This window comes from Meleagris gallopavo, chromosome 2 (genome assembly GCF_000146605.3).
Source record: "Meleagris gallopavo isolate NT-WF06-2002-E0010 breed Aviagen turkey brand Nicholas breeding stock chromosome 2, Turkey_5.1, whole genome shotgun sequence".
NCBI classification, from domain to species: domain Eukaryota; kingdom Metazoa; phylum Chordata; class Aves; order Galliformes; family Phasianidae; genus Meleagris; species Meleagris gallopavo.
In genome coordinates, this window is record NC_015012.2 from 22,053,256 (window position 1) to 22,075,568 (window position 22,313).

Genomic DNA, 22,313 nt, shown 5'->3' on the forward strand with positions numbered 1-22,313 from the left:
CAAGCTTGCCTTTGCTGTGAAAAAAATGGCCCTGAGAACAAAGAGTGCGCCAGGGTTTGGAAATGAACCTCGTAATGAGCTTAGTTGGTGACTGGTGGCAGGAACATGCTGTTGGTGAGGTGGGGCTGGTTCTGCACCATGTGGTGCCAAAGGCTTCATAGGGCCTGCCAGGCCTGGTGCTCTGGCACCGTGTGCAGCCTGGGGCTGCGAAATGGCTGTCATATTTGAGTCAGTCACCCAGCAGCATAGATCTCATATCATCACACAAACAAAGAATTTTAACGTGTGCAAAGCTTCAGATTTCATAGAGATAGCTGCATTCATGTTCCCATAAATAAATGCATTTGCCTAAGCCTTCGTCTCCCGCAGAGGGTTGTTACCACATGACACCATTCTATTTTTCTGTCCTTATCTCTTAATTAACTAATCTCTAATAATGCTCTTTACTTTTTTTTTTTTTCTTGAATAAGCATTTGTGATCCGTCCCCATTTTTCACTGATCATGGGACAAGTAGTACTTTTTCCTTTTTAACCTGAACATACATATGTACCAGGTGAAAATAAATAGTTTTGCTGGAATTCCCATTTTTTTATATCAGCCTTCCTTGCCTACTGGTGAGGGATACCCAGAGCCCAGTGCAGCAGCCTCATGCTCCCCGCTAAGCCACGTGCATGTCTTTGGCTGGTATTACAAAATGTCCAAGCTCATGTAATGCATGGAGGCTAATCTCATCAGTTGTATTAAGGCTACTTAGGAATTAATAGCTTTAAGGAAGCTGTTTATATTTTCTCCTTTAAAGCGTTTAATGAATGTTCTGTATTGGTTCAAACAAATGTTTTTCATGTGCAGGCATATATTTTAAATAAAGGATATTTCTTAACAATTTGCACTTCAAGGCCTTCGGCTGGCTCTCAGATCTGGGAACTGAGATTTAAGCCAGTAATCCATATGGAAGCCCCTAAAAAGAAATGTCCCAGTTTGTATAAATTAAGCACACATCCTTCTGAAGTTTATTTGAGAATCAGGGCAGTGCCCAGGAAGTTCTCAGGTTGCTTCATCTGGCTACATCGGCTTCAGGTGCAAATTTCAAACTGTAGCAGTGCTTACTTCAGAATGTCTGCTGTGAGTTAGCATTGAGGGGGGAAAAAGGGCTTATAAACCCAGCTGAGATGATTGTCAAAGATCCTGAAGATGCTGAGCACTTCTACGTGTGCTGTGAAGATGATATAATTCTGGCACACTGGAAAAGGGGATGCTGAACTGGTCTGGCAAATTCTCCTTCTAGTAAAAGGAAAGCAAATTAGCAATCTGTACATCCTGAGCATGGCTTGGCACAAGACACAAGGAAGTTTTGCTTTCTCTGAGCCATTTTATAAAGGTGTAAATTTCCCTATAAGAACACATAAAATGGGTCAGAAAATGACCATGGAAGCAAAAAGTCAGCAGTAATGCAAATTAAATAAATCTGTATTAAATTGTATGTATTTTTAAACATTTTCTTTAAAGAGGTTTTTTACTTGCAACAGAACTTTAATACCTAAGCTCACATTTGTGTGCAGCAGAGATATCTTCATCTAGAACAGCATTTGCCATGTCACAAGAAAATATATTAAAGATTGAATCAATGATATATTACATATAATATTTTACAAAACAACCATATTACAATTCTGTAATAATCATGAGATGTTACAAAGATCTTCATTAAACAGGAGGCTTTATTTTAGACAGCGTGAGCATACATACTATTGGATCTTACTTGCAAGAAACCCCAATTCCAGTATTATTCTTCATAAACCTGCCTCAGATGGTCTCTACCCAACGTATGCAGTGACAGCATTGCTCTTGGAATTGGCTTCTCCAAGGTGGTGTTGAAGTAATAATTTGACAATTTGTCTCCCTAGCAACAAACTGAATAGAATAGAGACCACAAACAACTGCAGAGTCTTGTCTAAAGGAACATCCTACACCAAATTTCTAAGACAGCAGTAGATCTAGATCTCTTTGAAAAACCTGATGTCTGGCCAAGAAACCTGTGTGGATCACAGCACACTGAAGCTTCACAAGGAAAAACTGTAATCCTTGTAATGCAGCCCCTAATCATAATGTGTTTCCTCCAAAAAGCTCTACTCCGGCAAATGGGGCTACGTCACATGCCATTTGAAGCCTTGTTCTTCTCTCACGGGCCAGCTGAGACGAACAGCTGGTTGTATGGATTTCTCACTGAGAAGAAAGCATCTGCTCTGTTCTACCCAATTCTGCTGTGCAGTTTCCCTCAGCAAAGCAATCAACGATAGGCTGTGGTGAATAGCAAGTTGGCTTTTAACTTGGTCCCCTCTTTCCGGTTGCTCTTGTTTGTACTTCAGAGTTGGCTTTGCTTTTTTCCTTCTTTATTGTAACTAAAGGTCAAAGCTGTCATCAGCTTTAAAAAAAAAATGAAAGGGTGCCATAAATACCTGTCAAAATCAAGCCTTGTGTGCAGGTGGCCTGAAACAGTTTGGCCACTGGGATATAGACTGGCTTGATGCACGGACACATTCCTACCTGTCCTGTCATGGACTGGTCTGCCCATCTAGGAGGAGCTGCTTATCACTCTGAACAAAAGCCAGAGGAGCTGTGGTTCTGCAGTGCTGCTGGAATGAGAGCACAAGCGACTGAGAATGAAACCAAGGAGCTGTGCAATGATCAGGCAGCTATGAACATGGCTCGTTTGGAGAATGGCCACCAGCCAGATGGACAGGACCTGCTGATAAAACTCCATGAGGTGCACCATAGAAGAGTAGAAGTTTTGCACAGCAGAGCAAAACCTAAGTGTGGATCTGTCTCTTAGCTGATGGTGGTATGTGGAACAGGAAGATTAGTGTTTGTTCTCTCTGGTTTCTTTCCCTTTAGCTGAACTTATCTGGCAGCTGTAGGAAGACTCAAGATGATGCTCTGCTCCTTCACTGGAGGATACATACCACAGCAAGCTTACCATGGTTTATTGCAACTTTATGTATTAAAAAAGGGGTCCTCCAGCCATGACCAATGTTTGGAGATGGGCAGCACATGCAAAATGTGCCTTCTCTTTGACTTGTAAGATACAGTGAAGGGTATTTGGTCACTGATGAAGAAAAATAAGTGTTGCAAAGTTTGCAAGCTGGGGACAGATTTAAACTTATATTTCTCCAGCCTCAAAGTTTGAGGCGTGGTGTACTTACCAATGAATGGAATCCATTTGCTAGGACACTGGAAAACATTCAAAGTGTTTGTTCTAAGTATCCTTTCTTTTTTTTTTCCTTTTTTTCCTTTTTTTTCTTTTTTTTTTTCTTTTTAATTTTAAATTTAAAAGTAGTTGGGCTTGAATACCATGGATAAAGCTATGAGATTATGTATTTATAAACATCCAGAATAGCCATGACTGGCACATGCTCATAGCACTGATTCCACCCACTACAAGAGGAATCTTCTAAACTTCTGCTTGTTTGAATACAAGGTGAAGCATAAGTCTACAGTGCGTTCATTCAGGATATACTGACTGAAAAAAAACCCAAGAACAAAACCCATAAATCTTACCTTGGTGTTCTTTTCATGCTTGCTCTGTTCTTTAAGTTACAATTTTTGTTTTGTTCTATTAAGTACATCATAAAAATACAGCAGAAAATACCATTGCTTAGCACATCAACAAAAAAACACATTATATGAGAGGCTTGTCAAAACACTAAGTTATTATATACAGTTCTGGAAATTATTCTTCCTTTAATACGTTACTCTCCAGAAAACCAAGACATTTGTCTTTCTAGGTTAACGTACGTTAAGTATGATGGTAAGCCAACTTGAGAAAAAATACTAACATTTCAGATTCCACTTTTAATTTCAAAATAAGATGGAATGGATCAGTGTGATGCCAACAATTATTATGATTTCTTTTTAATGCTAGCAGTCCCTGGTAAGGGAACGTGTGAGTATTGAAAGTCCTAGTGGAGTCATTTTCCCCCAGAAGTAATGAATATGGTGTACTCACTGAGTGGATAAATGCATTATCCCAAGGTGCACTATGCTGTATCCTTCCATATATATGTATAATAATAATAATAAAAAAAATAGCATGTGTAGAAATGTGTATTCTGATGGTTGATACATAGCTTTTAAAAAGTAGGTATTCACAATCCTCAGTTTTTTCATTCCTCTTTGATCAGAGTTCACATTGTTTAGAAGCTCAACTGACTGTTGTGATGGCTGGAGTCTTCCCAGCTTCTTCTCCTTCAGCCCCTTCGGCACCTGCTTCCACCTGATTGAACTTACCAATCTTTTTCAAACTCTCCAATGCAGACTTCAGAGTGTCTTTCAGGCTGTTCTCTAGAATCCACCCTTCACTTTCACACTCAGGGTCTTCAGGATTTGTGATGCTTTCCAGAGAGGTGTGCAAAAGACGCAAGCCAACCATCACGGACATCTGCCCCATGCAATGGAAAAGAGAGGGACAGTCAGGAAAAGCTTCCTATCCCTGTTTGTGTCTTTGCTGACCTCTGCTATCAGCAGAACAGTGCTCACCCTGCTAAAGCTGCCAGTTTCCTAACACTGTTGAGAGTAATCTGATACCAGGTATGTGGTGCTTATGAGAAAAAGTGTGAAATATGGCTGTGAAATCTGTGAAATATGGAAAGAAAGTGCCAAAAAGAGCCAGCTTGATGAAATGGCTGAGAAAGTGGTCAGGATGCAGCAACATTCTCTGTGTAAAGATGAAGATGGAGAACACTTACAAACTGTGTCAGGTAGCCAGTCTGGGATTCTGACCCATTACATAGCTAATTGTAAAATTCACATCTGGCTTTTGAAAAGGACAGGTCAAGCCTGTGCTTCTGTGGACTATTCCTTAACCTTCTCATCCTGGTTGTGCTGTCTGTGTATGATCAGCATCTCCAAACTCGTGGAAGACAAAAGCAACTATCAGCATTTTCAGATGTTTATGTTTTTCTGCCTTCACTCAGAAGGCCATAAAGGGAAAGACTTCAGCCAAACAAACAAACTTCATCAAGTACTTCAATATCCAAAAGCAATGTCTCATCCTGTCTAACATAGGAATGCAACCTCCTTGATTCCTTGGTCCTCAAAAAAGGTTCTCATAACTCTGAATCTGGAGACAGTCCTACTTTGTTCTGAATCTACTTAATACTACAATGGTGTAAATCAGTTGAAGCACCCTTCTATAAAGAGCACAAGAAGTGATAAATTACATCATACTAGTCGTAGGATTTTAAGTGTCTGGAATCTTCCTTTCACTCTGAGCCCCATTTTTCCTGCTGTCAGTAATGGGATTAATAACTTTCATATCAATGGTTGTTGCAGGTAAAGATTAATATATTAATAGGACTGGACTTCAAAGGTGGTCTCTGTTTTGTTCTCTACCTGTGCTTCCTCACTGTATGTCAGCAGTAGTTTTCTCTTGTGACTGATTTACAAAGTCCCACTACTTGGCAGTGTAATTAATCATACTCTCAGGCTTCCTGGAGAGAAATTAGTCCTAAATATGGTCTTGCTTTAAAAAAGAAACTGCAGCAGACCTGCCTTCAAATGAGATTCTATGACATTTTCTCTCAGTTTAAGACTTCCTTTTCTTAAACGTCATACTCAGAAATATTTTGAGTCCCCAGGCTTCAGAGGCTTGCTAAAAACAGTCCTAAGTGCTTCAACTTGTCACCTCTGATCTGAAACTGCCTTCTCTGCTGGATGAGAAGAGGGTCCAGGAAGTTAGAAACAACTATCTGCTAAACCCTTTTCCCACATTCAGTTTTACTGAAGTAATGTATGTTGTAAATTATTTATTCTGAACCTCCAATGCAGATAGCTTTTCAATAGCCCCATCTCTTTCCATTTTTGAGCCCTGGCCAGGACACTTAGAGCAGCATGCAATGCTCATTCTCAGAGAAATTATGAATGGCAGCTGGACTTCTCTGTTAAATCAGAAATGTATGTTAATGCCTCATCATGCTTCAGCTTTGTAGAGATACTTCGAATTGGCCTAAGTTTATAGAAATACTTCAAGGGATTACGGCAGGCTGAAGAAATGGACGGATGTGAACCTCAGCAAGTTTGAAGTTCAAGTGCAAACTCCTGAACCTGGGAAGGAACAATCCCAGGCATCAGTACAGGCTGGCAATCTGCCCTTTGGAAAGCAGCTCTGCATAAAAAGACCTTGGAGTCCTGCTGGACACTGAGTTGAACATTGGTCAGCAATGTGCCCTTGTGGCAAGGAAGGCTAATGGTATCATGGGCTGCTTTAGGAAAGTGTTGTCAACGTGTCGATGGAAGTGATTTTTTCCCCTCTCCTCAGCACTGGTAAGGCCTTGCCTGGAGTTCTGAGTCCAATTCTGGGCTTCCCCATGCAGGGGAGACATGGACTGGAGAGAGTCCAGTGTAGAGCCATAAAGATGACTGAGGGACTGGAGCACCTCTCCTGTGAGGAAGGGCTGAGAGAACTGGGCCTGCTCAGCCTGAAGTGAAGGTTCAGCAGGATCTTATCCATGTCTATAAATACCTGAAGGGAGGGTGCAAAGATGGAGCCTGGCTCTTTTCACTGGTGCTCAGTGACAGGACAAGTGGCAACGGGCACAAATTGAAACATCAGGAAAAGCTATTTTAACATGAGGGTGACTAAGCATGGGCATAGACAGAGAGGCTGTGGAGTCTCAATCTTTGGAGATTTTCAGAAGCCACCTGGGCAAGGTCACGGTCAACCCGATCTAGGGGGCCCTGCTTGAGTAGGAGGCTTGGAACAGATGACCTTCAGAGGTTCCTGCTAACCCCACTCAGTTTGTGATGCTCTGAGTTGTAGATCTGTGCTTAATCACAATTAAGAAGAGAAGGGCATCGCAAAGCTAGCCCAGTTTTGCAGAGTTTGATGATTTACCCTGGCTAATAGACAAACTGCCTGGAGAACCAGCCTTCCCATCCTTGCTTTTGAAATGCACTCTTCAACCCCCTCGTTTCCTCTTTCTGGCTGAGGAAGTAACTAAGATGGCTGAGCTTGCTCTGCTTGACCTTCTGCAGCCAAGCCCATCTGTTTGCCAGGTTTTAGCTTGAGGCGGCTTAGCCAGGGCACAGTGTGATCTTTTTTTGTCACCCTCATGACTGACTGTCACTCCAGGGAATCCTACAGCTTTGCTAGTAAAAGCAGCATGTGGATAATTATACACTTCCAGAAAATATGACAGGCTGCACTTTTTTTTTTCAAATAGAGGTCTTAATACTTCATAGTAGGTTTGTATAGAAACTTGACGCCCAAGCAGCCTGCCCAGTGGTGCTCTGGCATCTCACCATGCCAGCAACATCCATGAGGATATCTCTCTGGGGCCCTGCCACACTTCCCACCCCCTGGTCCTCCTGGCCCCACTAGCAGGGTCCCTCAGGCCTGTCCCCTCTGTGTCACACCCTCGTGAGGCTGAAGCCCAACCTTTGCCAAGAGCCCTGGGTCTCTGCTGCACTGTAACTCGGCACAAAACCATTTCCTACCCTGATTGCAATTTAAAGAAAGTGATTGTGTTCCATGAGAGGTGTCTGCTTCCTGCTTTGCTTCCTCCCTTCAAAGTTCCCCTAGACAGCAGAGGAAGTTTGAGACCCGGATATGGCTCCGTTATTATGGAATATCAGGCAAGTCATAAATACCCAGGACAATTAATAGAACCCAGGCCGGTGAGTGCAGGCGAGAGTTCCCTAAAGCTTTGCCTGGAGAGTCCTCTGATTACCTGAAAAAAATCTCACCTTTTATTTCAAAAAAGATGAAGGAAAATAGAAGAGAAGATCAAATTCCTCACTATTCCACAGGTTGAAAACACTGCCAGGGTATAATTTGAAAAGTTAGAAATAAAATGCACTATTTTTATTGCTGCTATTAACATTATTACCATCACTGCTCTCCCAGAAAGCAGCAGTTATATTACAGGCTCCTGCTCATGAATTTTTCACAGCATTTTTGTGCAGTTCAGCACCTGAGTTTTGGGTCTCTTGATTTTCATGTACAGCAGAGCTGCCTTCTCAAGGACTCAGCCTTAGAGTCTGTGCTGAGACACATGCTGCAGCCTTCTCTCTGCTTTCTGACCAGAGTAACGGTGCTACAGGTAGATAGCACATTTCTCAGACACGCAGAGTGCTTGTTCTTACAACAAAACACGAAGTAACTATGTGATGGTTTTCTTATCCCTCACAGGATATTAGGGGAGGTGTTTGCTTGGAAGGCTGTAGACCAACACCTGCATCACAACGCAGTGCTTCTTTGTTCATTTGTGTTCATGTGCATTTTGGAAAAGCAAGCCCAACATTCGAGACAGGCGATGTCATTGGGCAGCAGCTCCCAGCACTCAGTCCCTGCCCCCATGCCCCTTCCAGCTCACACAGCCTTCACATTAGCTCTGATTAAACACCTCAGTGAGAAAATTGTCTGCCTCTGAAGGGCAGATGGATGTGTTTTTCTCACTTCAAATGAACAATATGTTAACAACAAAGCTGCATTTCAGGTGATGTTGTCCATGTCAGCACCAGTTTGCACACACACTGAGGTTTCTGATAGCGGACTAAACCAAAACTGATCTGCCTGCTTTGCCTAAGTTCCATCTTGTGATCAAAAAATTGACAAAGCTGATGGAGAACCTTAAAGCTAACACTGATCTGAAGCTAGACACTGCACATGGCTCCAGGTTTTATTTTTATCATCACATAAAACACCTAATTCTACTTTATACCCCACAGCTTTCTGCCATCTCTCTCTGGTACACTGCTCTGAGCACTTTCTATTCCCCATTAGGGTGTGACACAGGTAGAAGTAACGCCCCTGGAGAACTGAGCTCTCACACTCTCTACCCAGTGCTTTGCATCAGGCACAAAGCTGGTCTGCTTGTTCCCCTGGTTATGGGGACATTTGAGACCCTGATTGGACTTGCTTTGGAGTGGGGTCTGTCACCTCAGCCCTTCCTGGGCTTTCCATCTCAAGCCTGGAACCTTCTGTGATTTCCTGGACATAGAATGGTAGTGGATGATTGATATATTTTAAGCAAATTTTTAGGGGTGAGCGTTACCATGCTGACAGATTACCTCAAAAAGCCAGACAAGGAGGACGACGGCACCCATGGAGCTCATCATGCTGCTGTAGTAGTGCAGGAGGGCTTCCCGGCAGCCACGGCCCCAGAGGTTCAGCTCCTCCGTCTGGTAGTCGTAGCTGTAGTGAGCTGAGTTGTTGGTGACCTGGTACTGGATGCAGGGCCTTGGGGAGCTGGGGTTGCAGCAGCTGAAGGGGACACCATCAACCAGGTACCGTCCATCCACGTTGCTTTTGATTCGACTGCATGCAGGCAAGGGCAGAAGGAAGCATCAATACACACTTGTACATGTAAAAATACACTGAAGTGAACTCGAATGAGAAAAGGAAGTAAGGGTAATGAAGATTTTCCACCATGCTTCCTGGATGTGCAATTTCTCCGCATCTCCTGTTTACTCAGCACCATTCCCCTCAAGTGGTTTTGGTCAAGGCTACACTGACTCTATATTTAACTCTTTGGTATAGATACATGCCCTCTCAGGTAGCACCTTCAAAGAATTTAAATTTTTAAGAAAAATAGAGAGAAAATTCATGAAAGGCATTCAGAAAAAGAGTGATTACAGCATAGCTAGGGTGGAAAGACCACTGGAGGTGATCTTGGAAAAGGACCCACAACAACCCACCATGTCCAGCTAGACCACTGGTCCAGCAAATCTTGTCTGTGATGTAGCTCTAGGAAGGGACTATGCATTTATTCCTGGCTACAGAAGATAGCCAGTATTGAAAACATGAAATGTACTTCAGCTACAAGGTGCTGAATTCATGAAATCTTTGCAAGAGCTTCCCAACTGTAATTCGAGACCGTGGTTGCTCCCAATAAATAGCCTTTAGTCTGGTGCCTTCTTGAGCTGTTTAGATGTGAGATGTTCAGACTGAGAGTAGTTCCACCAAGACTACAGGAGAAAACTATAAGAGCACTGCAACTCTAATAAATATCATTTCACTAAGAAAATGGAACAGAATGAATGGAGAGCCCCAGTGATCTAGAAAGGTGGAAAAGATTTGAGAGTTGCTTGTAGCTTTCAATATGAATTTTTTAAAGTTGTGTTGTAGAGAGAGATGATGACAAAAGGCCGGTAAGGCAAAATACCACTTTGCAGTCATGACCTAAATACATTTAAATGCCAAATGCAGGTTTTATCTCCAGATATAAAGCATGCTTTGAGTTGGGTCTAATTCCCACTGATGTCTGACTGCTCCACCAGTTTCAGAGAGATTGGATCAGGCCTTCACTCTATGAATAATATGAAAATTGCTTTGCAGAGAATAGACTTTCCGGTAATTAAGGGGAACGCTGCTACTGACCTGAAAGGTGCCAGAACACCCCCACCAAGAACGTGAGCAGAGATCGTGCCTCACTGTGTAGTTCAAGCCCTGATTTCCCTCATTAACAACCACTTGTGGATTGATTTTTAATGCTCTATTTCCTTTTTCAGCAGCACAAAGAAATTGCCACTTCTCTCAGTCCCAAATAAGACATAATTTATTAAGGGCAGTATAACCTCGTTTTCCCTCTGTGCTTTGTCCTTCCACTGCTGCTGGATTAAGATACAGCTCTCAAATCTCCGTATAATGCTGGCAAGGTGAACTTATTACACTTTTAAGAAGTTATTTATACCCGTGGGCATACCATCACAACTCAAATACTCCTTTATTAAATAGTGAATGTATCTGTTCTAACCCTGCAGTGCAATAGGTTATCCCTGGGGGAGTTTTCACTATATTGTCCTGGTTGAGAATTGTAAAAATAAGCAGACCACCCAGTTTGGCAAAGCAATATGCAGAGGCACACAAATGAAATCGCATTTACACAGTCAAGCAGGGATCCCATGAGGTATATAAAGCTTTTTTCAAGATTACTTCAGACATTTTTAACATATGCAGGATATCTCAAAAGCAGAAGGTCCCTCTGTGTAACAACAAAGTGCTCACTTAATGAGTGACATTCCCAAAGAATTCATCTCTTCATTTCAAAAGTTCGTTGGCTCTCATGTTTATTTTTTACTTGTGCTTATATACCTAAACTTATTTGGAGATTAATACCTCTTTTTACACTGACATTAGTGCCACTATGGTGTTTCTGCTCAACAATATGTTCTGCTTTGCAAAGAGGAAGATAGCGATATTTTCATATCAGGTTTAAAAAATTAAGCACTAGTATAGATTTTAAATTTGTTTGTATGAGAGAGAGAACATAAAATGCATCTGACTACAGAATGATAGAGTATCTTGAGTTGGAAGGGATAAGGATCATTGAGTCCAACTCCTATAAGAGATAATATGTAAAGCAGGGAACGTTAACAGATGCTGACTGCTCTGAATTGTCTCGGAGCTGAAGCAATCAGCTTCAGTGAAGTGAGTGAATTTTAAAATAAAGTTCTAAATCTAAAGGATATAAAACACACGGGTTATTACAAAAGTGTTAGTGCTTCTGCTTGTTTCCTAAAGATTAATTACCAATATCTAAGGTGGAATTCTAAAAGTGGTGCTGACCGTGTCTATCTAGAAGCCTCTGAACAGGAACATAGGTCTCACAGAAATCTCCTTTTCATACAATGGGGTTCTGCTACTTCGCTGTTAGTCACACACGATTTTGGGAATAGGCTCAACGTAATGAGCTATAAAGATGTAAAAGATACAGAAGAATATTTTGGAAGTTTGTTTACGTTGCACCATGTAAGAGGAGGAACTGTATTTCTCTGCTTTATATTTTACATTCTGTATAATGTTAGAGGAATTTGGCAGATGAGAAACTAATCTAGTAGAATATTTGACATCCCTAAGCAAGTGCCGATTAAAAAAAGCATTTTATACAAAAAGTATCCAGTCAGCATCTGTTTTGGTGTATGCTTCTCTAACATAGCATTGACCAAATAATGATACTATGCAATACAAACCCTGCTAAATCACTTACTCTTTCACTTCTTTGGAGCTGAAGTCCAGGTATCTGTTGCTGATCCACTGAATTTCAAACCAATCTTTGAAGCCATTGTTCCCACAGCACTTGAACTCGATTTGGAGCATGTCAATTGTCTTCTTCATGAAGCATCTTCCAGGGGTGTCTGTGTCCCGGTAGAACTTCATGCTGTTCTTCAGCCCCTGAGCCAGCGTGCTCTCCAGGGAGCCCCGCATGAGAAAGCAAATCAGAGCGACAAAGAAGAGGAGTATGTTGAAGAGGAAACACAGTGCCAGGTAAGGTTTCAGCAAAGGTTTCCACTTGGCAAATTTAGCGGGATCCAGAGAATCGTAACAAATTTTGCCAGCAAAACCATTGAAGGCGCAGGATAATATACCCATCAATATCAAAGAATTGGGCACAAAATGGCTTTCAGAATTGTCCATCACTTCGCTTCGCTTCCGGAGCTCAATTTTGAGGAACAACCCCATGCTAAAAACAATGATTCCAGCAAACACTGAAAACCAGTTCATGAGCCATAGTCCCTGGGCTAGTTTTACCCGTTTCTTCTGGTTGAATTTGACTTTCAGCAGTGCCATCGTCGCAAGATGTGAGACGCTGAAAGCTTTTGCAGCCTGAACCCCTCTTCTCCGTGTAAGCGATTCGAGAAAGAACCATTCAGGCGTTTAGAAAAGCTCCGGCCGACGCAGCCCAAAGTGAAGTGCTGCACTGTCCTTCCATCTTGAGCTCCCCACGCCTGGGTTCAAGCAAGTAGATATTCAAAGATCCAAATTCACAAATTCACATTAGTAAGAATAATGGGCAATTAGCACCTGCAACTATTTCTGGTGGTTCCTTCCAAGCAAAGGAGAGACAGTCTCAAGGTTTCAAATGATTTGATCTGGATCTGCAAGACGTCATTCTAATACCTTTAATCATTTGATCCAATTTGGAGAAATGTCTGTCAACAGATGAGTGGAAATAATCCCTCATTTTACTGTTTAGTAGATTTGGGCTTTCTTATGATAGGCTGCTTGGCAGAATGTGAAAACTCAGCGACATAAAAAGATCTTTGTTACTGGCAAAATATGGATGCTTTGAGGAAAAGGGAAGAAGGCGTGGAGATAAAAGCAGCTGCATGAATAAGTGCAGTTCCTCTGTGTGACCCCAATTTATTCATACCAACACCTTTCCAGTCCTCAGCCTCCCTTGTTTACCCCAGATGACATCCCGTGGCTTATGCATTCTGAAAGCAGCTAAGCATGTCGTTTATAGTGACCTAAAAAACCCACACCTGGCATTTTCTATTTACTTTCAGGCTCTGTACAAATTCCAGGCTTTAATGAGAGGGAAGGTGAAAGGAAAAGTTAAGAGAAACACAATAAATAACCCTATACCCTGCTCGGAGAAGCTTTGCAGCAGGGAAAAATGGACTCAAGCAAGGAAAAACCTGACCCTGTTAGGCTGGAAGCAGGAGAGGTGGGCGAGGGTGCAGATGCTGGGGCAGAGAGGGTGAAGGGGCAGCTCCAGGGCTTGGTGAGGGCACCTACTACCAGCACAGGGTCTGCCTGGGAGGAAGGGGAGCAGAAGAGTGCAGTGCTCCAAAAAAAGTATTTTTTGTAGCCTGCTGCTACATGGGACCATGTGCATTACTTGGTTGCTGCCTTAGATCCTGGGAGGTTGCTCAAGTGGTGATGAAGAACATAAAGCTGCAGATTTTTCTGATGTTCCTCCCCATCTAGGTGGGAGAGCAGATGGTAATAGTGGTTTTCTTAGAGCAGGCTGTTTGCATTGCCACTGCCCTTGCAGGCGAGGGGTGAGTGTGCCAGGGGGGTGGAGGAAGGAAAATGCCCATCGGGGCCATTCTCTACTTGCTGTATGGCTTTTTCTTGGGAGGGCCTGTTAAGCACTTCTGTGCAGTAAGCTGTAGCTCTGAAATAACATCTCTCCTGGCTTTTTGGCATTGGCCTCTTCTCCTGAGTGGCCAGCTATAGGACAAGAGGGAATGGCTTTAAGTTGTTCCAGGGAATGTTCAGGTTGAATATTAGGAAAAGTTTCTTCTCCAAAAGAGTAGTCAGACACTGGCTCAGGCTGCCCAGGAGGTGGGTGGAGTCACTGTCCCTGGAGGCATTCAAGAAATGTGGAGATGTAATACTTAGGGACATGGTTTAATGGGCAATACTGGTGGTAGGTGGATGGTAGGACTAGATGATCTTAGAAATCTTTTCCATCCAAAGTAATTCTATCCCATACCTATGCAGTGCACGCTGCTACATTTCACTAGGTTCTTTAGGGCTCAGGACAAGGTACCGTGGAGGCTGCATTTATCTGACAGCCTGAAGTCAATCCTACGTACATGAAACTAATTTTTTTTTTTCCTTTCCTGTCAGTGCTGACAAAGTAAAACTGTGATAAGTGAAAAATAATTTTTTATCAGGTCTGTGAATCACAGGGATATATGGTGAAATACATTCTGCAGTGCAATTGATAAGACGAGAAATAGTAAACTTGCCCACGGCAGCTGTAAGCCTGGTGTCACTGCGGCTACCGAGAAGTTCTCAGCATTCAGGAGCATAGATAAAGCTGAACAACTACTACCTTACATTTCACTACATTCAGGTGCCCTCAATAAATCTGAGGTAATTCAATTTTATACACTGTGCTGTTTGCTATTAATTCAGGAGTGGTAAAATAGAACATGTAGTGTATGTGCTACAGTTGGAAAGATTAGTGCAGTGGAAAGGTGATACAGGAGTGAAATGGCAAAAGGGACAAAAGGGAAAGAATGCTCACTAATCTCTGAAGATCTAGGCTCGAGGGGAAAAACTCCACAAGGGAGGGATCTCCAACCAGAGAACCTTCCCCAATGGCAGTCAGCCCTTAAATGAGGTCTAAGAGAGGTGCAGCCAGGTTCCACCCTTTCCAGTCACATACCTGAACTGCCTTCAGTAGTTCAGGCCATGACTCAACAGTTCCCATACAATATGCTTCAAGGCTCATTGGTACCTTCAGATTTACTCTCTTAGTCCTCTCTTTACATAAAGGCAACAGAAGAAATTGTAATAAGCCACTCCCAAATGGTTAATGCTTTCTGGGAGATGTTCCCCTATTCACCTGATGCTCAGGACCTCAATGACTTCATGTGACTTCTTTACAGTTATCACAGGGAGTTATCAAAACAATAATGATTTGGAAATTTGCTGTTTATTTAAGTAGTGTCAAGATTTCAATACCAGTTAGAGGCTCAGGGTAGTCAAAACTTCCTATTTATCAAATCACCATCCTTGCAAGTTTTAAAAGGGATTGGTACCAGTAAATTTTGTGCTATGCTCCCTTCAAAAAATGAAGCTAACAATTAAGAAGTGGGGAAATTATGTTTCCAGCTCATTCCAGATGGAGGTAACAAACAACATGTGAGCTACAGCAAAGTGATGAGCTGAGGGCTGGCTCTAGCACAGCAACTTAGAAAAGGGGAAAGTGATGGGGGGGATCATTGAGAAGTGTTTTATGGGGTGGGCATTACAGCAAAGAAAGCTATTCTTACCTGCTCTCTGCTCTTATTGAAAACCTTTATCTTGGTTCAGACTGATCATTAATTGTGTGGATTTCCTGCCTGATAGTTCACCTGGAAAAATCTTGAAAATGATCCAAAGCAGACTAAAGCTAATTGCACAAGGATGTGCAAGCTAATGGTGTCCTCAGAGGCTGCATATCAGACTCAAGTGTATAATTCATTTGCTGTTCTAGAGGGAAAAAAATGTTAGAATAAAATGTTCAAATGATTATTGATCTGCTAGGAATCTCCACAAAAGTGGTCAAATTCAAAATATTGTTACAAAGTTTTGATTTCTGTAGGTAACAATACAATATTGGTACTTTTGCAAAAAGCTATGCCTGTTAACATAAGCATAACCCAGAAAAATTACCAGTCAGGGAGACTGGAAAACGTACTACAGATCATTAAATCCAGTATCTGCTATATAGATGCTGCCCAGCCCTGTTCCTACCATGCTCCTGACAAAGTCTTTATGAATAAGGTTGTTAAAAAACAAATTCCCTTTATACAGGTGCAATCTGTGTCTAAATTATGGAAGTGCTTTTAGTTGGTTTAAAAATGAAACAAAACAAAAAAAACCTCCTGGCTTAATCTGTTTCTTTCAGTTCTGTGATGCAAAATGGGTGGCTTTCTTGTCTCTTAATTAATTGTTGTCTTTCTTCTTTTTCCATGATGGCATGACCACAGGGGTGAAGGCATCTGTTTTAAATGTCATAGGAGGTCACTGTGTGGAGATAAGAAATATATTTATGTGCTGTAGTTGGTGGTTTTGCTTGAATTTGTAATCGTGCAATGTGTGTGTAAGGCAAATGTTGAGTCACGGCCTGAACCACTGATTGATCACCTCGGGAAAGGACTGGGTCAGTCCTGGGAGCACAGGTGAAGGCAATTCAGCTATGTGACTGGAAAGGGTGGAGCCTGGCTGCATCTCTTAGACCTCGTTTAAGGGCTGACTGCCACTGGGATGGATCTCTGGTTGGAGATTCTTCCCTGTGAAATTTTTCCTGTGAGCCTATATCTTTAGAGACAGGTGAGTGCTTTGCCTTTGTAATGACTTTCTATCTTTGCTAGTCTCTTTGTTATTGTATCTCTTGTATTGACCTTCCACCCTGCTGATCTTTCTGATTGTTGCAGCGTTGAAGGACAGCCCTAAGAAGCAAGGTGCTGCGATGTTGTATCATGTTATATAAATAACAGGCAGAGAAAAAGCCTGGTTTGCTTTTCCTCCTGTGCATACAAGCAAATGGGTAGCCTGCTGTATGCATGCCACACAAAGTGCCCTTGGGTCTTGAGGCTGGGAACGAAGGTATGTGGCTGAATCCAGTGTTGTGGCTGCTGTACGTCTCAAAGGGCAATGTGATGTACCAGGTGTACTGTGGATCTTCAGTACAGATTTACTCTGGATGGTTCCTGGCACTTCACCCATCCTTTATCCCCAGCGTGGGTAGCATGTTGGAAAGCCTGGTCTGTCTTTGAACCATGAGGTGCTCATTATGAGTGTTTACTTGTATTACTGTAATGCTTAAAGCATAGGGTTGACTGCTAAAGAATGAGTCATAAATCAATATTTGTACTTGTAGAAACAGGAGGGAAATATGTTGGAAAGTGGAAGAAGCTTACAAAAGACTCACAGTAGTCACTGCTGGAAAACATCTCAGCAAAACAGATGGAACCTGAAGTCAATCAGACAAATTGGATCAGGTTGTGAATACAAATGTTGAAATTCCACAAGCGGCACAGATTTTTTCCTTGCAGGTGATGAAACTGGCTTTTCAGTACAGTACAGACCATAAGCTTTCTTGTGTGGATCAGAGGGCCCTACCCAGAAAAAGAAAAAATGCCACAGTTGCAAGTGGGGAGGGTCAGATGGGGAGAAGGAAGTAAGAGGGGAGAGCTGAGCAACGAAGTGTTGATAGCCAAGAGAGGGACAGAAATGCAGTGGCTGCATACTCAGGATAGGATGTCCAGATGCACTGCTGGCCTCACTGGAAACAGCAGCAAAGCTCTCAGTCGCTTCCCTAGGGTCAAGCTTTTCCACCATTTGTCTGTGCTATATCCCAAAATGCCAACAAATATGAACACTCATAGATCTGTGCAGTGCTGAAGAACTGTCTTTTAAGCTATTTTATTTAGTTCATGAACACATGAGATTTAAAAAGCTGAGCAAGGTTGCTGTGGTGAACCACAGTAACTCTTGCTTTGCAGATGTCTGAAGGACAAGCCAACCAAATCTCTGCAAGAATGTTTGCTCTTGCAACTCTCTGTGGAAAATTGTTCCGTGCTTCAGTACTTTGTACTGCTCAGAAATTTTATGCTTTTCCACCAGTCAGCCCTCTGTTCAGAGCCAATTTACATCTAGCTTTATTGTGCTGTTTATTATCCTCTTGATGTATTCATAACCACGGCCCCAGCAGGCATTTGTTTTTCAGCCTATGAAGCCTAGCAGAAGTAATTTTGTGCGCGTGTGGTTCTAAAGAAGTGCCTTGTTTATTCTGGTGGCAATAAAACACAAACCAAAACTACAGATCTTGAGAAAATGTTGCTCTGGTCTCACATTATGAACAGTACAGGTGCTAAGATAGAAAGATACAAATGCTGCTGCTGTTTGTCCTGACTGCAGGCAGCAATCAGCTCTTGGTATTCCTGCTCACCTGGTGGGACAACCTCCTCTGAGATCCATCTTCTCCCTTGTATCAGGTCTTAGGCCCCGTGCCTTCCTTCTGGGCAAAGCAGCATGAAATCAGTTTGCTTTCAAAGCAGATGTACTGCTTTTACACTCCCCATAGCAAGATTGTGAGCCTGACTTCATTGCAATCTGCTCAGCCACAAAAACAGCTCTGCTCAACCCAAGGCTGAGCAATATCTCCTTAACACAACTGCTTTTTCCCCCACAGGCCTTGGGAGATTCTTGCAAGCTCTAATAGGTAAGACGTTAAGCAATGCTGGCTCCTGGCCTAGGAGAGGCTGTCAGGCAATTTTCTTTGTGTCAGCATTGCTTACTGTACTGAAGCAAGGAGCAGCGTGCCACTCTCCTTCCCTGCAAGCTGCGATTAGCAGGGACACAAAGCAGCTCTGACCGGCCGGCACTGAGCGTCTCCTTGACCCAGGAGCACACCTGGGTGGCACAGCTCCCGACAGCTGCTGCCCCAGCACTGCCTGGCCCTGCCTCTGGGTACTGCAAGAGCAGGCTTCAAGAGGAAAACACAGCAGCTGAGTCCCTTACCGCTCTCACCCTTGCCCAGACGGCTCCAGATATATTTCCTCACACAGCTTGAATGCGACCATGCACGAGCTGCTTCACCACAGAGACAAGATTGCATAGAATTCCTGACTCGGTAAAACCAGACACTCTCACTGAGTGCATTTCATCACTAATGTACTGAAGATATCCTCAGTCCTCTGGAGTAAACCACCCCAGGCTTACCTGAAAATTGCAGGAAGTAATTTTTCCGATGACTTTTGGCAGTTGAGGCAAAAGGTAAGCGCAACCAAGCTACAAGCACTGTAGATTCATCTCTTAGTCACTCAGTGTTTAGTATTTGCTCAATAAATAGTTCCAGTGAAAGTCTAGATAACCCCACATTCTAGATCTGCCAAAGTATCCCCAGATACTATTTCCAAAATGTTAAACTAGAGTCTATCATTGCTAAAAGAAATTGTTTCCAACGTAGAAAGAAGAAATTGATTTACTGACAGACTAAACATTTTAAAGAGGATTACTACACGTGTAACTATCCTATCAATATTTTTCTGTGTACTACTTCCATGCTTTTAAATACTTCTGTTAAAAAAAAAAAAAAAAAAACCAAAACTAACATGAACAGAATGAACATATCCATACATCTGAGTTACCCTTCCACTACATTTGACTGGAAGATGGATTTCTTATCAAATGATGAACTGCACTTTTGGGACCTCAGTTCTACTCTCTCTTGCCTTGTTGAATTTGTCCTCTTTTACCTACAGATGTGATGTCTTTGGAATACTGGCATCCATTATGCTGGTCAGCGAACAGGGGCTCTGCACTGCTGCTGCCAGGATGAAGGCTTTCTTCTGGGACAGCAGTGGTGCCCTGCTGGTGCCTGTGCTATCTGTGACTCCTCTTCCTCAAATATTTTTAATGTTTAAGTCACTTCCTACATAGTGATGCCCAGATATTTGTTTCTTCCATTAAAAAGACTTCCAAAAGTTGCTATTTCATTACTCACGCAGCCTCTGAATATGCCAACAAAACTTTTCTAGCACTTGTGTTCATGTAACGTGTTACTGTTAATGCACTTTGGTTTTCAAAGTTTTTTATATTCCTCTGAAAATTATTCTGTTAAGAATTCTACCTTCTAAAAGGTGCAGAGATGTTTAACTACCTGGGTGCATATTTTATGGTACACAGAACCATGAACACATATTAAAAAACTTGGCTGACCAAATATCCTCATGCCTGAAATTGGATTTGCTCATCTTGTGTCATGCCAGAGACCAAGATCCAGTTAGCAAACTTGTATTACTGAAGTAGTGATAAACATTTAAGGGAAAGTAACTGCCAGGAGCAATTTGCTGTAAAGTTACATTGCTGAAGGACATTGAGTAATTTTGATTTGACAGAAGTACTTTGCAAAGAAGTACATGGTACTGTCCAGCAGCACATAGAGCAAATTAATGCTTATAGCCTTTGGCTAGCAGAACAAAAGTGTCTGTGTGGGCTTTTGCTTCATTTATTTTTTTTTAACAGGCCAAACATCTTGCTATCATGCCCTGAAAGTGGGTCTGTCACTACCAGCATATTTGGGGAAGTAATATTATCTAATCAGGCTGTGTACATCAATGTGTTGAAATTAAGATATGTCGGAGTTGCATCTAATCATCTCCCTTTAACAGGTATTAAAACCAGCATATGTTAAAGCAACAGTATCGGTGTTCTCTCTGAATGATTTTATGATGCTGTCAATGCATGGTGAAGGAACAACTCAACTCAAAACAAGCTACTGAAATGCAAAATCCAGTTTTCATTCAAAAAAAAGTGTACATCAACAGAAGTAAACAATGGTGAAGTTGTAAAAATAATAAAAAAAAGCACTCTTTTTTTAAATCCCTTTTTAAATTAAATGTGCTGAAAAAACATGTTAAGTTTCTCTGTTGCTCCAAAGCAGTTAAGAACTCAAAATACTCCTCATAACAGTAACGTGGCTTCGGTGGATTAGTCAGTATTAGAGGCACATACAATGATAGGGCAGCATAAATATTAGGCAGAGTTCTTAAATACAACTTTTGAGCTGCTATTTAAGCAAGGTAATATTTCATTATTTCAACATTTCATACTGTTAAGTGGTCATTATAAAAAGAAACCTCCATCATAATGTAGTTTTTTTCTGGTATTGAACAAGAGTGAATTAACAGGACTTTAGAGGTAACTGTGCACCAAGGGCCTTTATGCAAGATGTTATTCTGGAACCCAAATACTGTGCTCTGTTATCACATTTTATGAAGTCCCTCTGTCAGCACTGCACCTGATAGGCAGTGGCAGTGCTGTGAGCTATGATCACAGCAAAGCTCACTGGCTGCCAGCAGAAAAAACAACCATTGGGACATGCCTGAACACTGCTGCCCTGAAACTTGTGATGTCTGTCAGCAAACAACGTATGGCCCGAGAGGTACACTCAAGTCTAATCTTATTCAGGTTCTTGCTGTTTACAGAAGCAGCTTCCTCTCGCATATTTTGAGAATGCCGTTGTTCAGTATTTATCTACCTTCTAGAGGCAGATTTCAATCATTAATACAGTAGGAGAACGTTACGTTTTCATTAACCTTTTTTTCCTTGAAATAGAAGTCTGACTAACAGCTGTCACCCACACAGCAGAACCTGGGTCCCAGATGCATTGTGGCCCAGGATTCACCTGACATACAGTACTCATGTACAAACTCCCTCTTTAAACTTCTGTTTGCTGCTTCAGTGAATATCTCCCTCCCCCATATCCGTCACAGCAGTGTGTAATTGCTTCACTGCAGAAACGGGACAGATTTGGCATTCCCTCTTTTCAGTTGACTACAGCTTGCACTAGCAGGGAGCTCGGATTCTGCCTGGCTGAGTGACAGCAGCACAGCAGCTCCAATCAAGGACTGCTGCCACATGAATACCGGTGCCCCCAGCCCCATCTTAATTAAAGAAATTCAGCAATGAGGTACTGTAGCAGTTGGCCAACCCAGCAATACATACAGATTACAGCAGCAAATTTAGTAATAGTAAACTACATCCGAGTGGTATTTTAAAGGAGAGCAGCCAGCCACAGGCTGTAACTCCCCACTGAAGCACCACCCGCAATCATTTTACGGCCCGTAGAGGTGAAGCCCTCCCGCCCTCCCGCCCGCGGATCAGCACGTTGCTGGCAGGCTCCATCGCTCGCCGTCAGTCCCAGAAGCTGACACGCTCTCGCTCGGGGATGAGGCTCCAGTTGGGCGAGGGCCTGTCGCTCGCCAGCCAGTCAAAGTCATCCACCAGGTTCCAGTTGTTGCTATTTCTATCCAGCCCGGACGACTCGAAGTCCGCCTCGATGCCCGGGTAGCTCCACGCGTAGGGCGCGAAAGACACCTCGCTGCAGTCCTCGATGACGGCCCTGCTGGTCACCTGCACGTAGAAGCGGCTGCCGCGGGTGCGGTGCGTGCGGAGCTGCTGGCAGGCCACCACCAGCTGGCATTCGCTGCAACCGTCCACCAGCACGGAGGTGGAGACGGGCCCGCACAGCACGATGCAGCCGCGGCACTCGCGCACCCGCAGCGTGTTGGGGTTGCCGCGGAG

The 22,313-nt window shown here is 42.7% G+C and overlaps 2 protein-coding genes across 2 annotated transcripts; both read right to left on the reverse strand.

Annotated features, from left to right (window-relative positions):
- Positions 1 to 1,250: 1,250 nt before the first annotated feature.
- On the reverse strand, positions 1,251 to 13,991 carry PRPH2 (peripherin 2). The gene is made up of 3 exons (XM_003203872.4): positions 11,986 to 13,991; positions 9,068 to 9,314; positions 1,251 to 4,436 (listed from the first exon to the last, which is right to left on the reverse strand). The coding sequence occupies exons 1-3, from the start codon at positions 12,564 to 12,566 to the stop codon at positions 4,200 to 4,202; spliced, it is 1,065 nt and encodes a 354-aa protein (XP_003203920.1). The 5' UTR covers positions 12,567 to 13,991; the 3' UTR covers positions 1,251 to 4,199.
- A 6,446-nt stretch (positions 13,992 to 20,437) lies between these two features.
- On the reverse strand, positions 20,438 to 22,313 carry TBCC (tubulin folding cofactor C; the record flags this gene model as incomplete). The annotated part of the gene is made up of 1 exon (XM_010706814.3): positions 20,438 to 22,313. A coding segment is annotated over one exon (390 nt), but the record flags the coding sequence as incomplete, so codon positions are not given.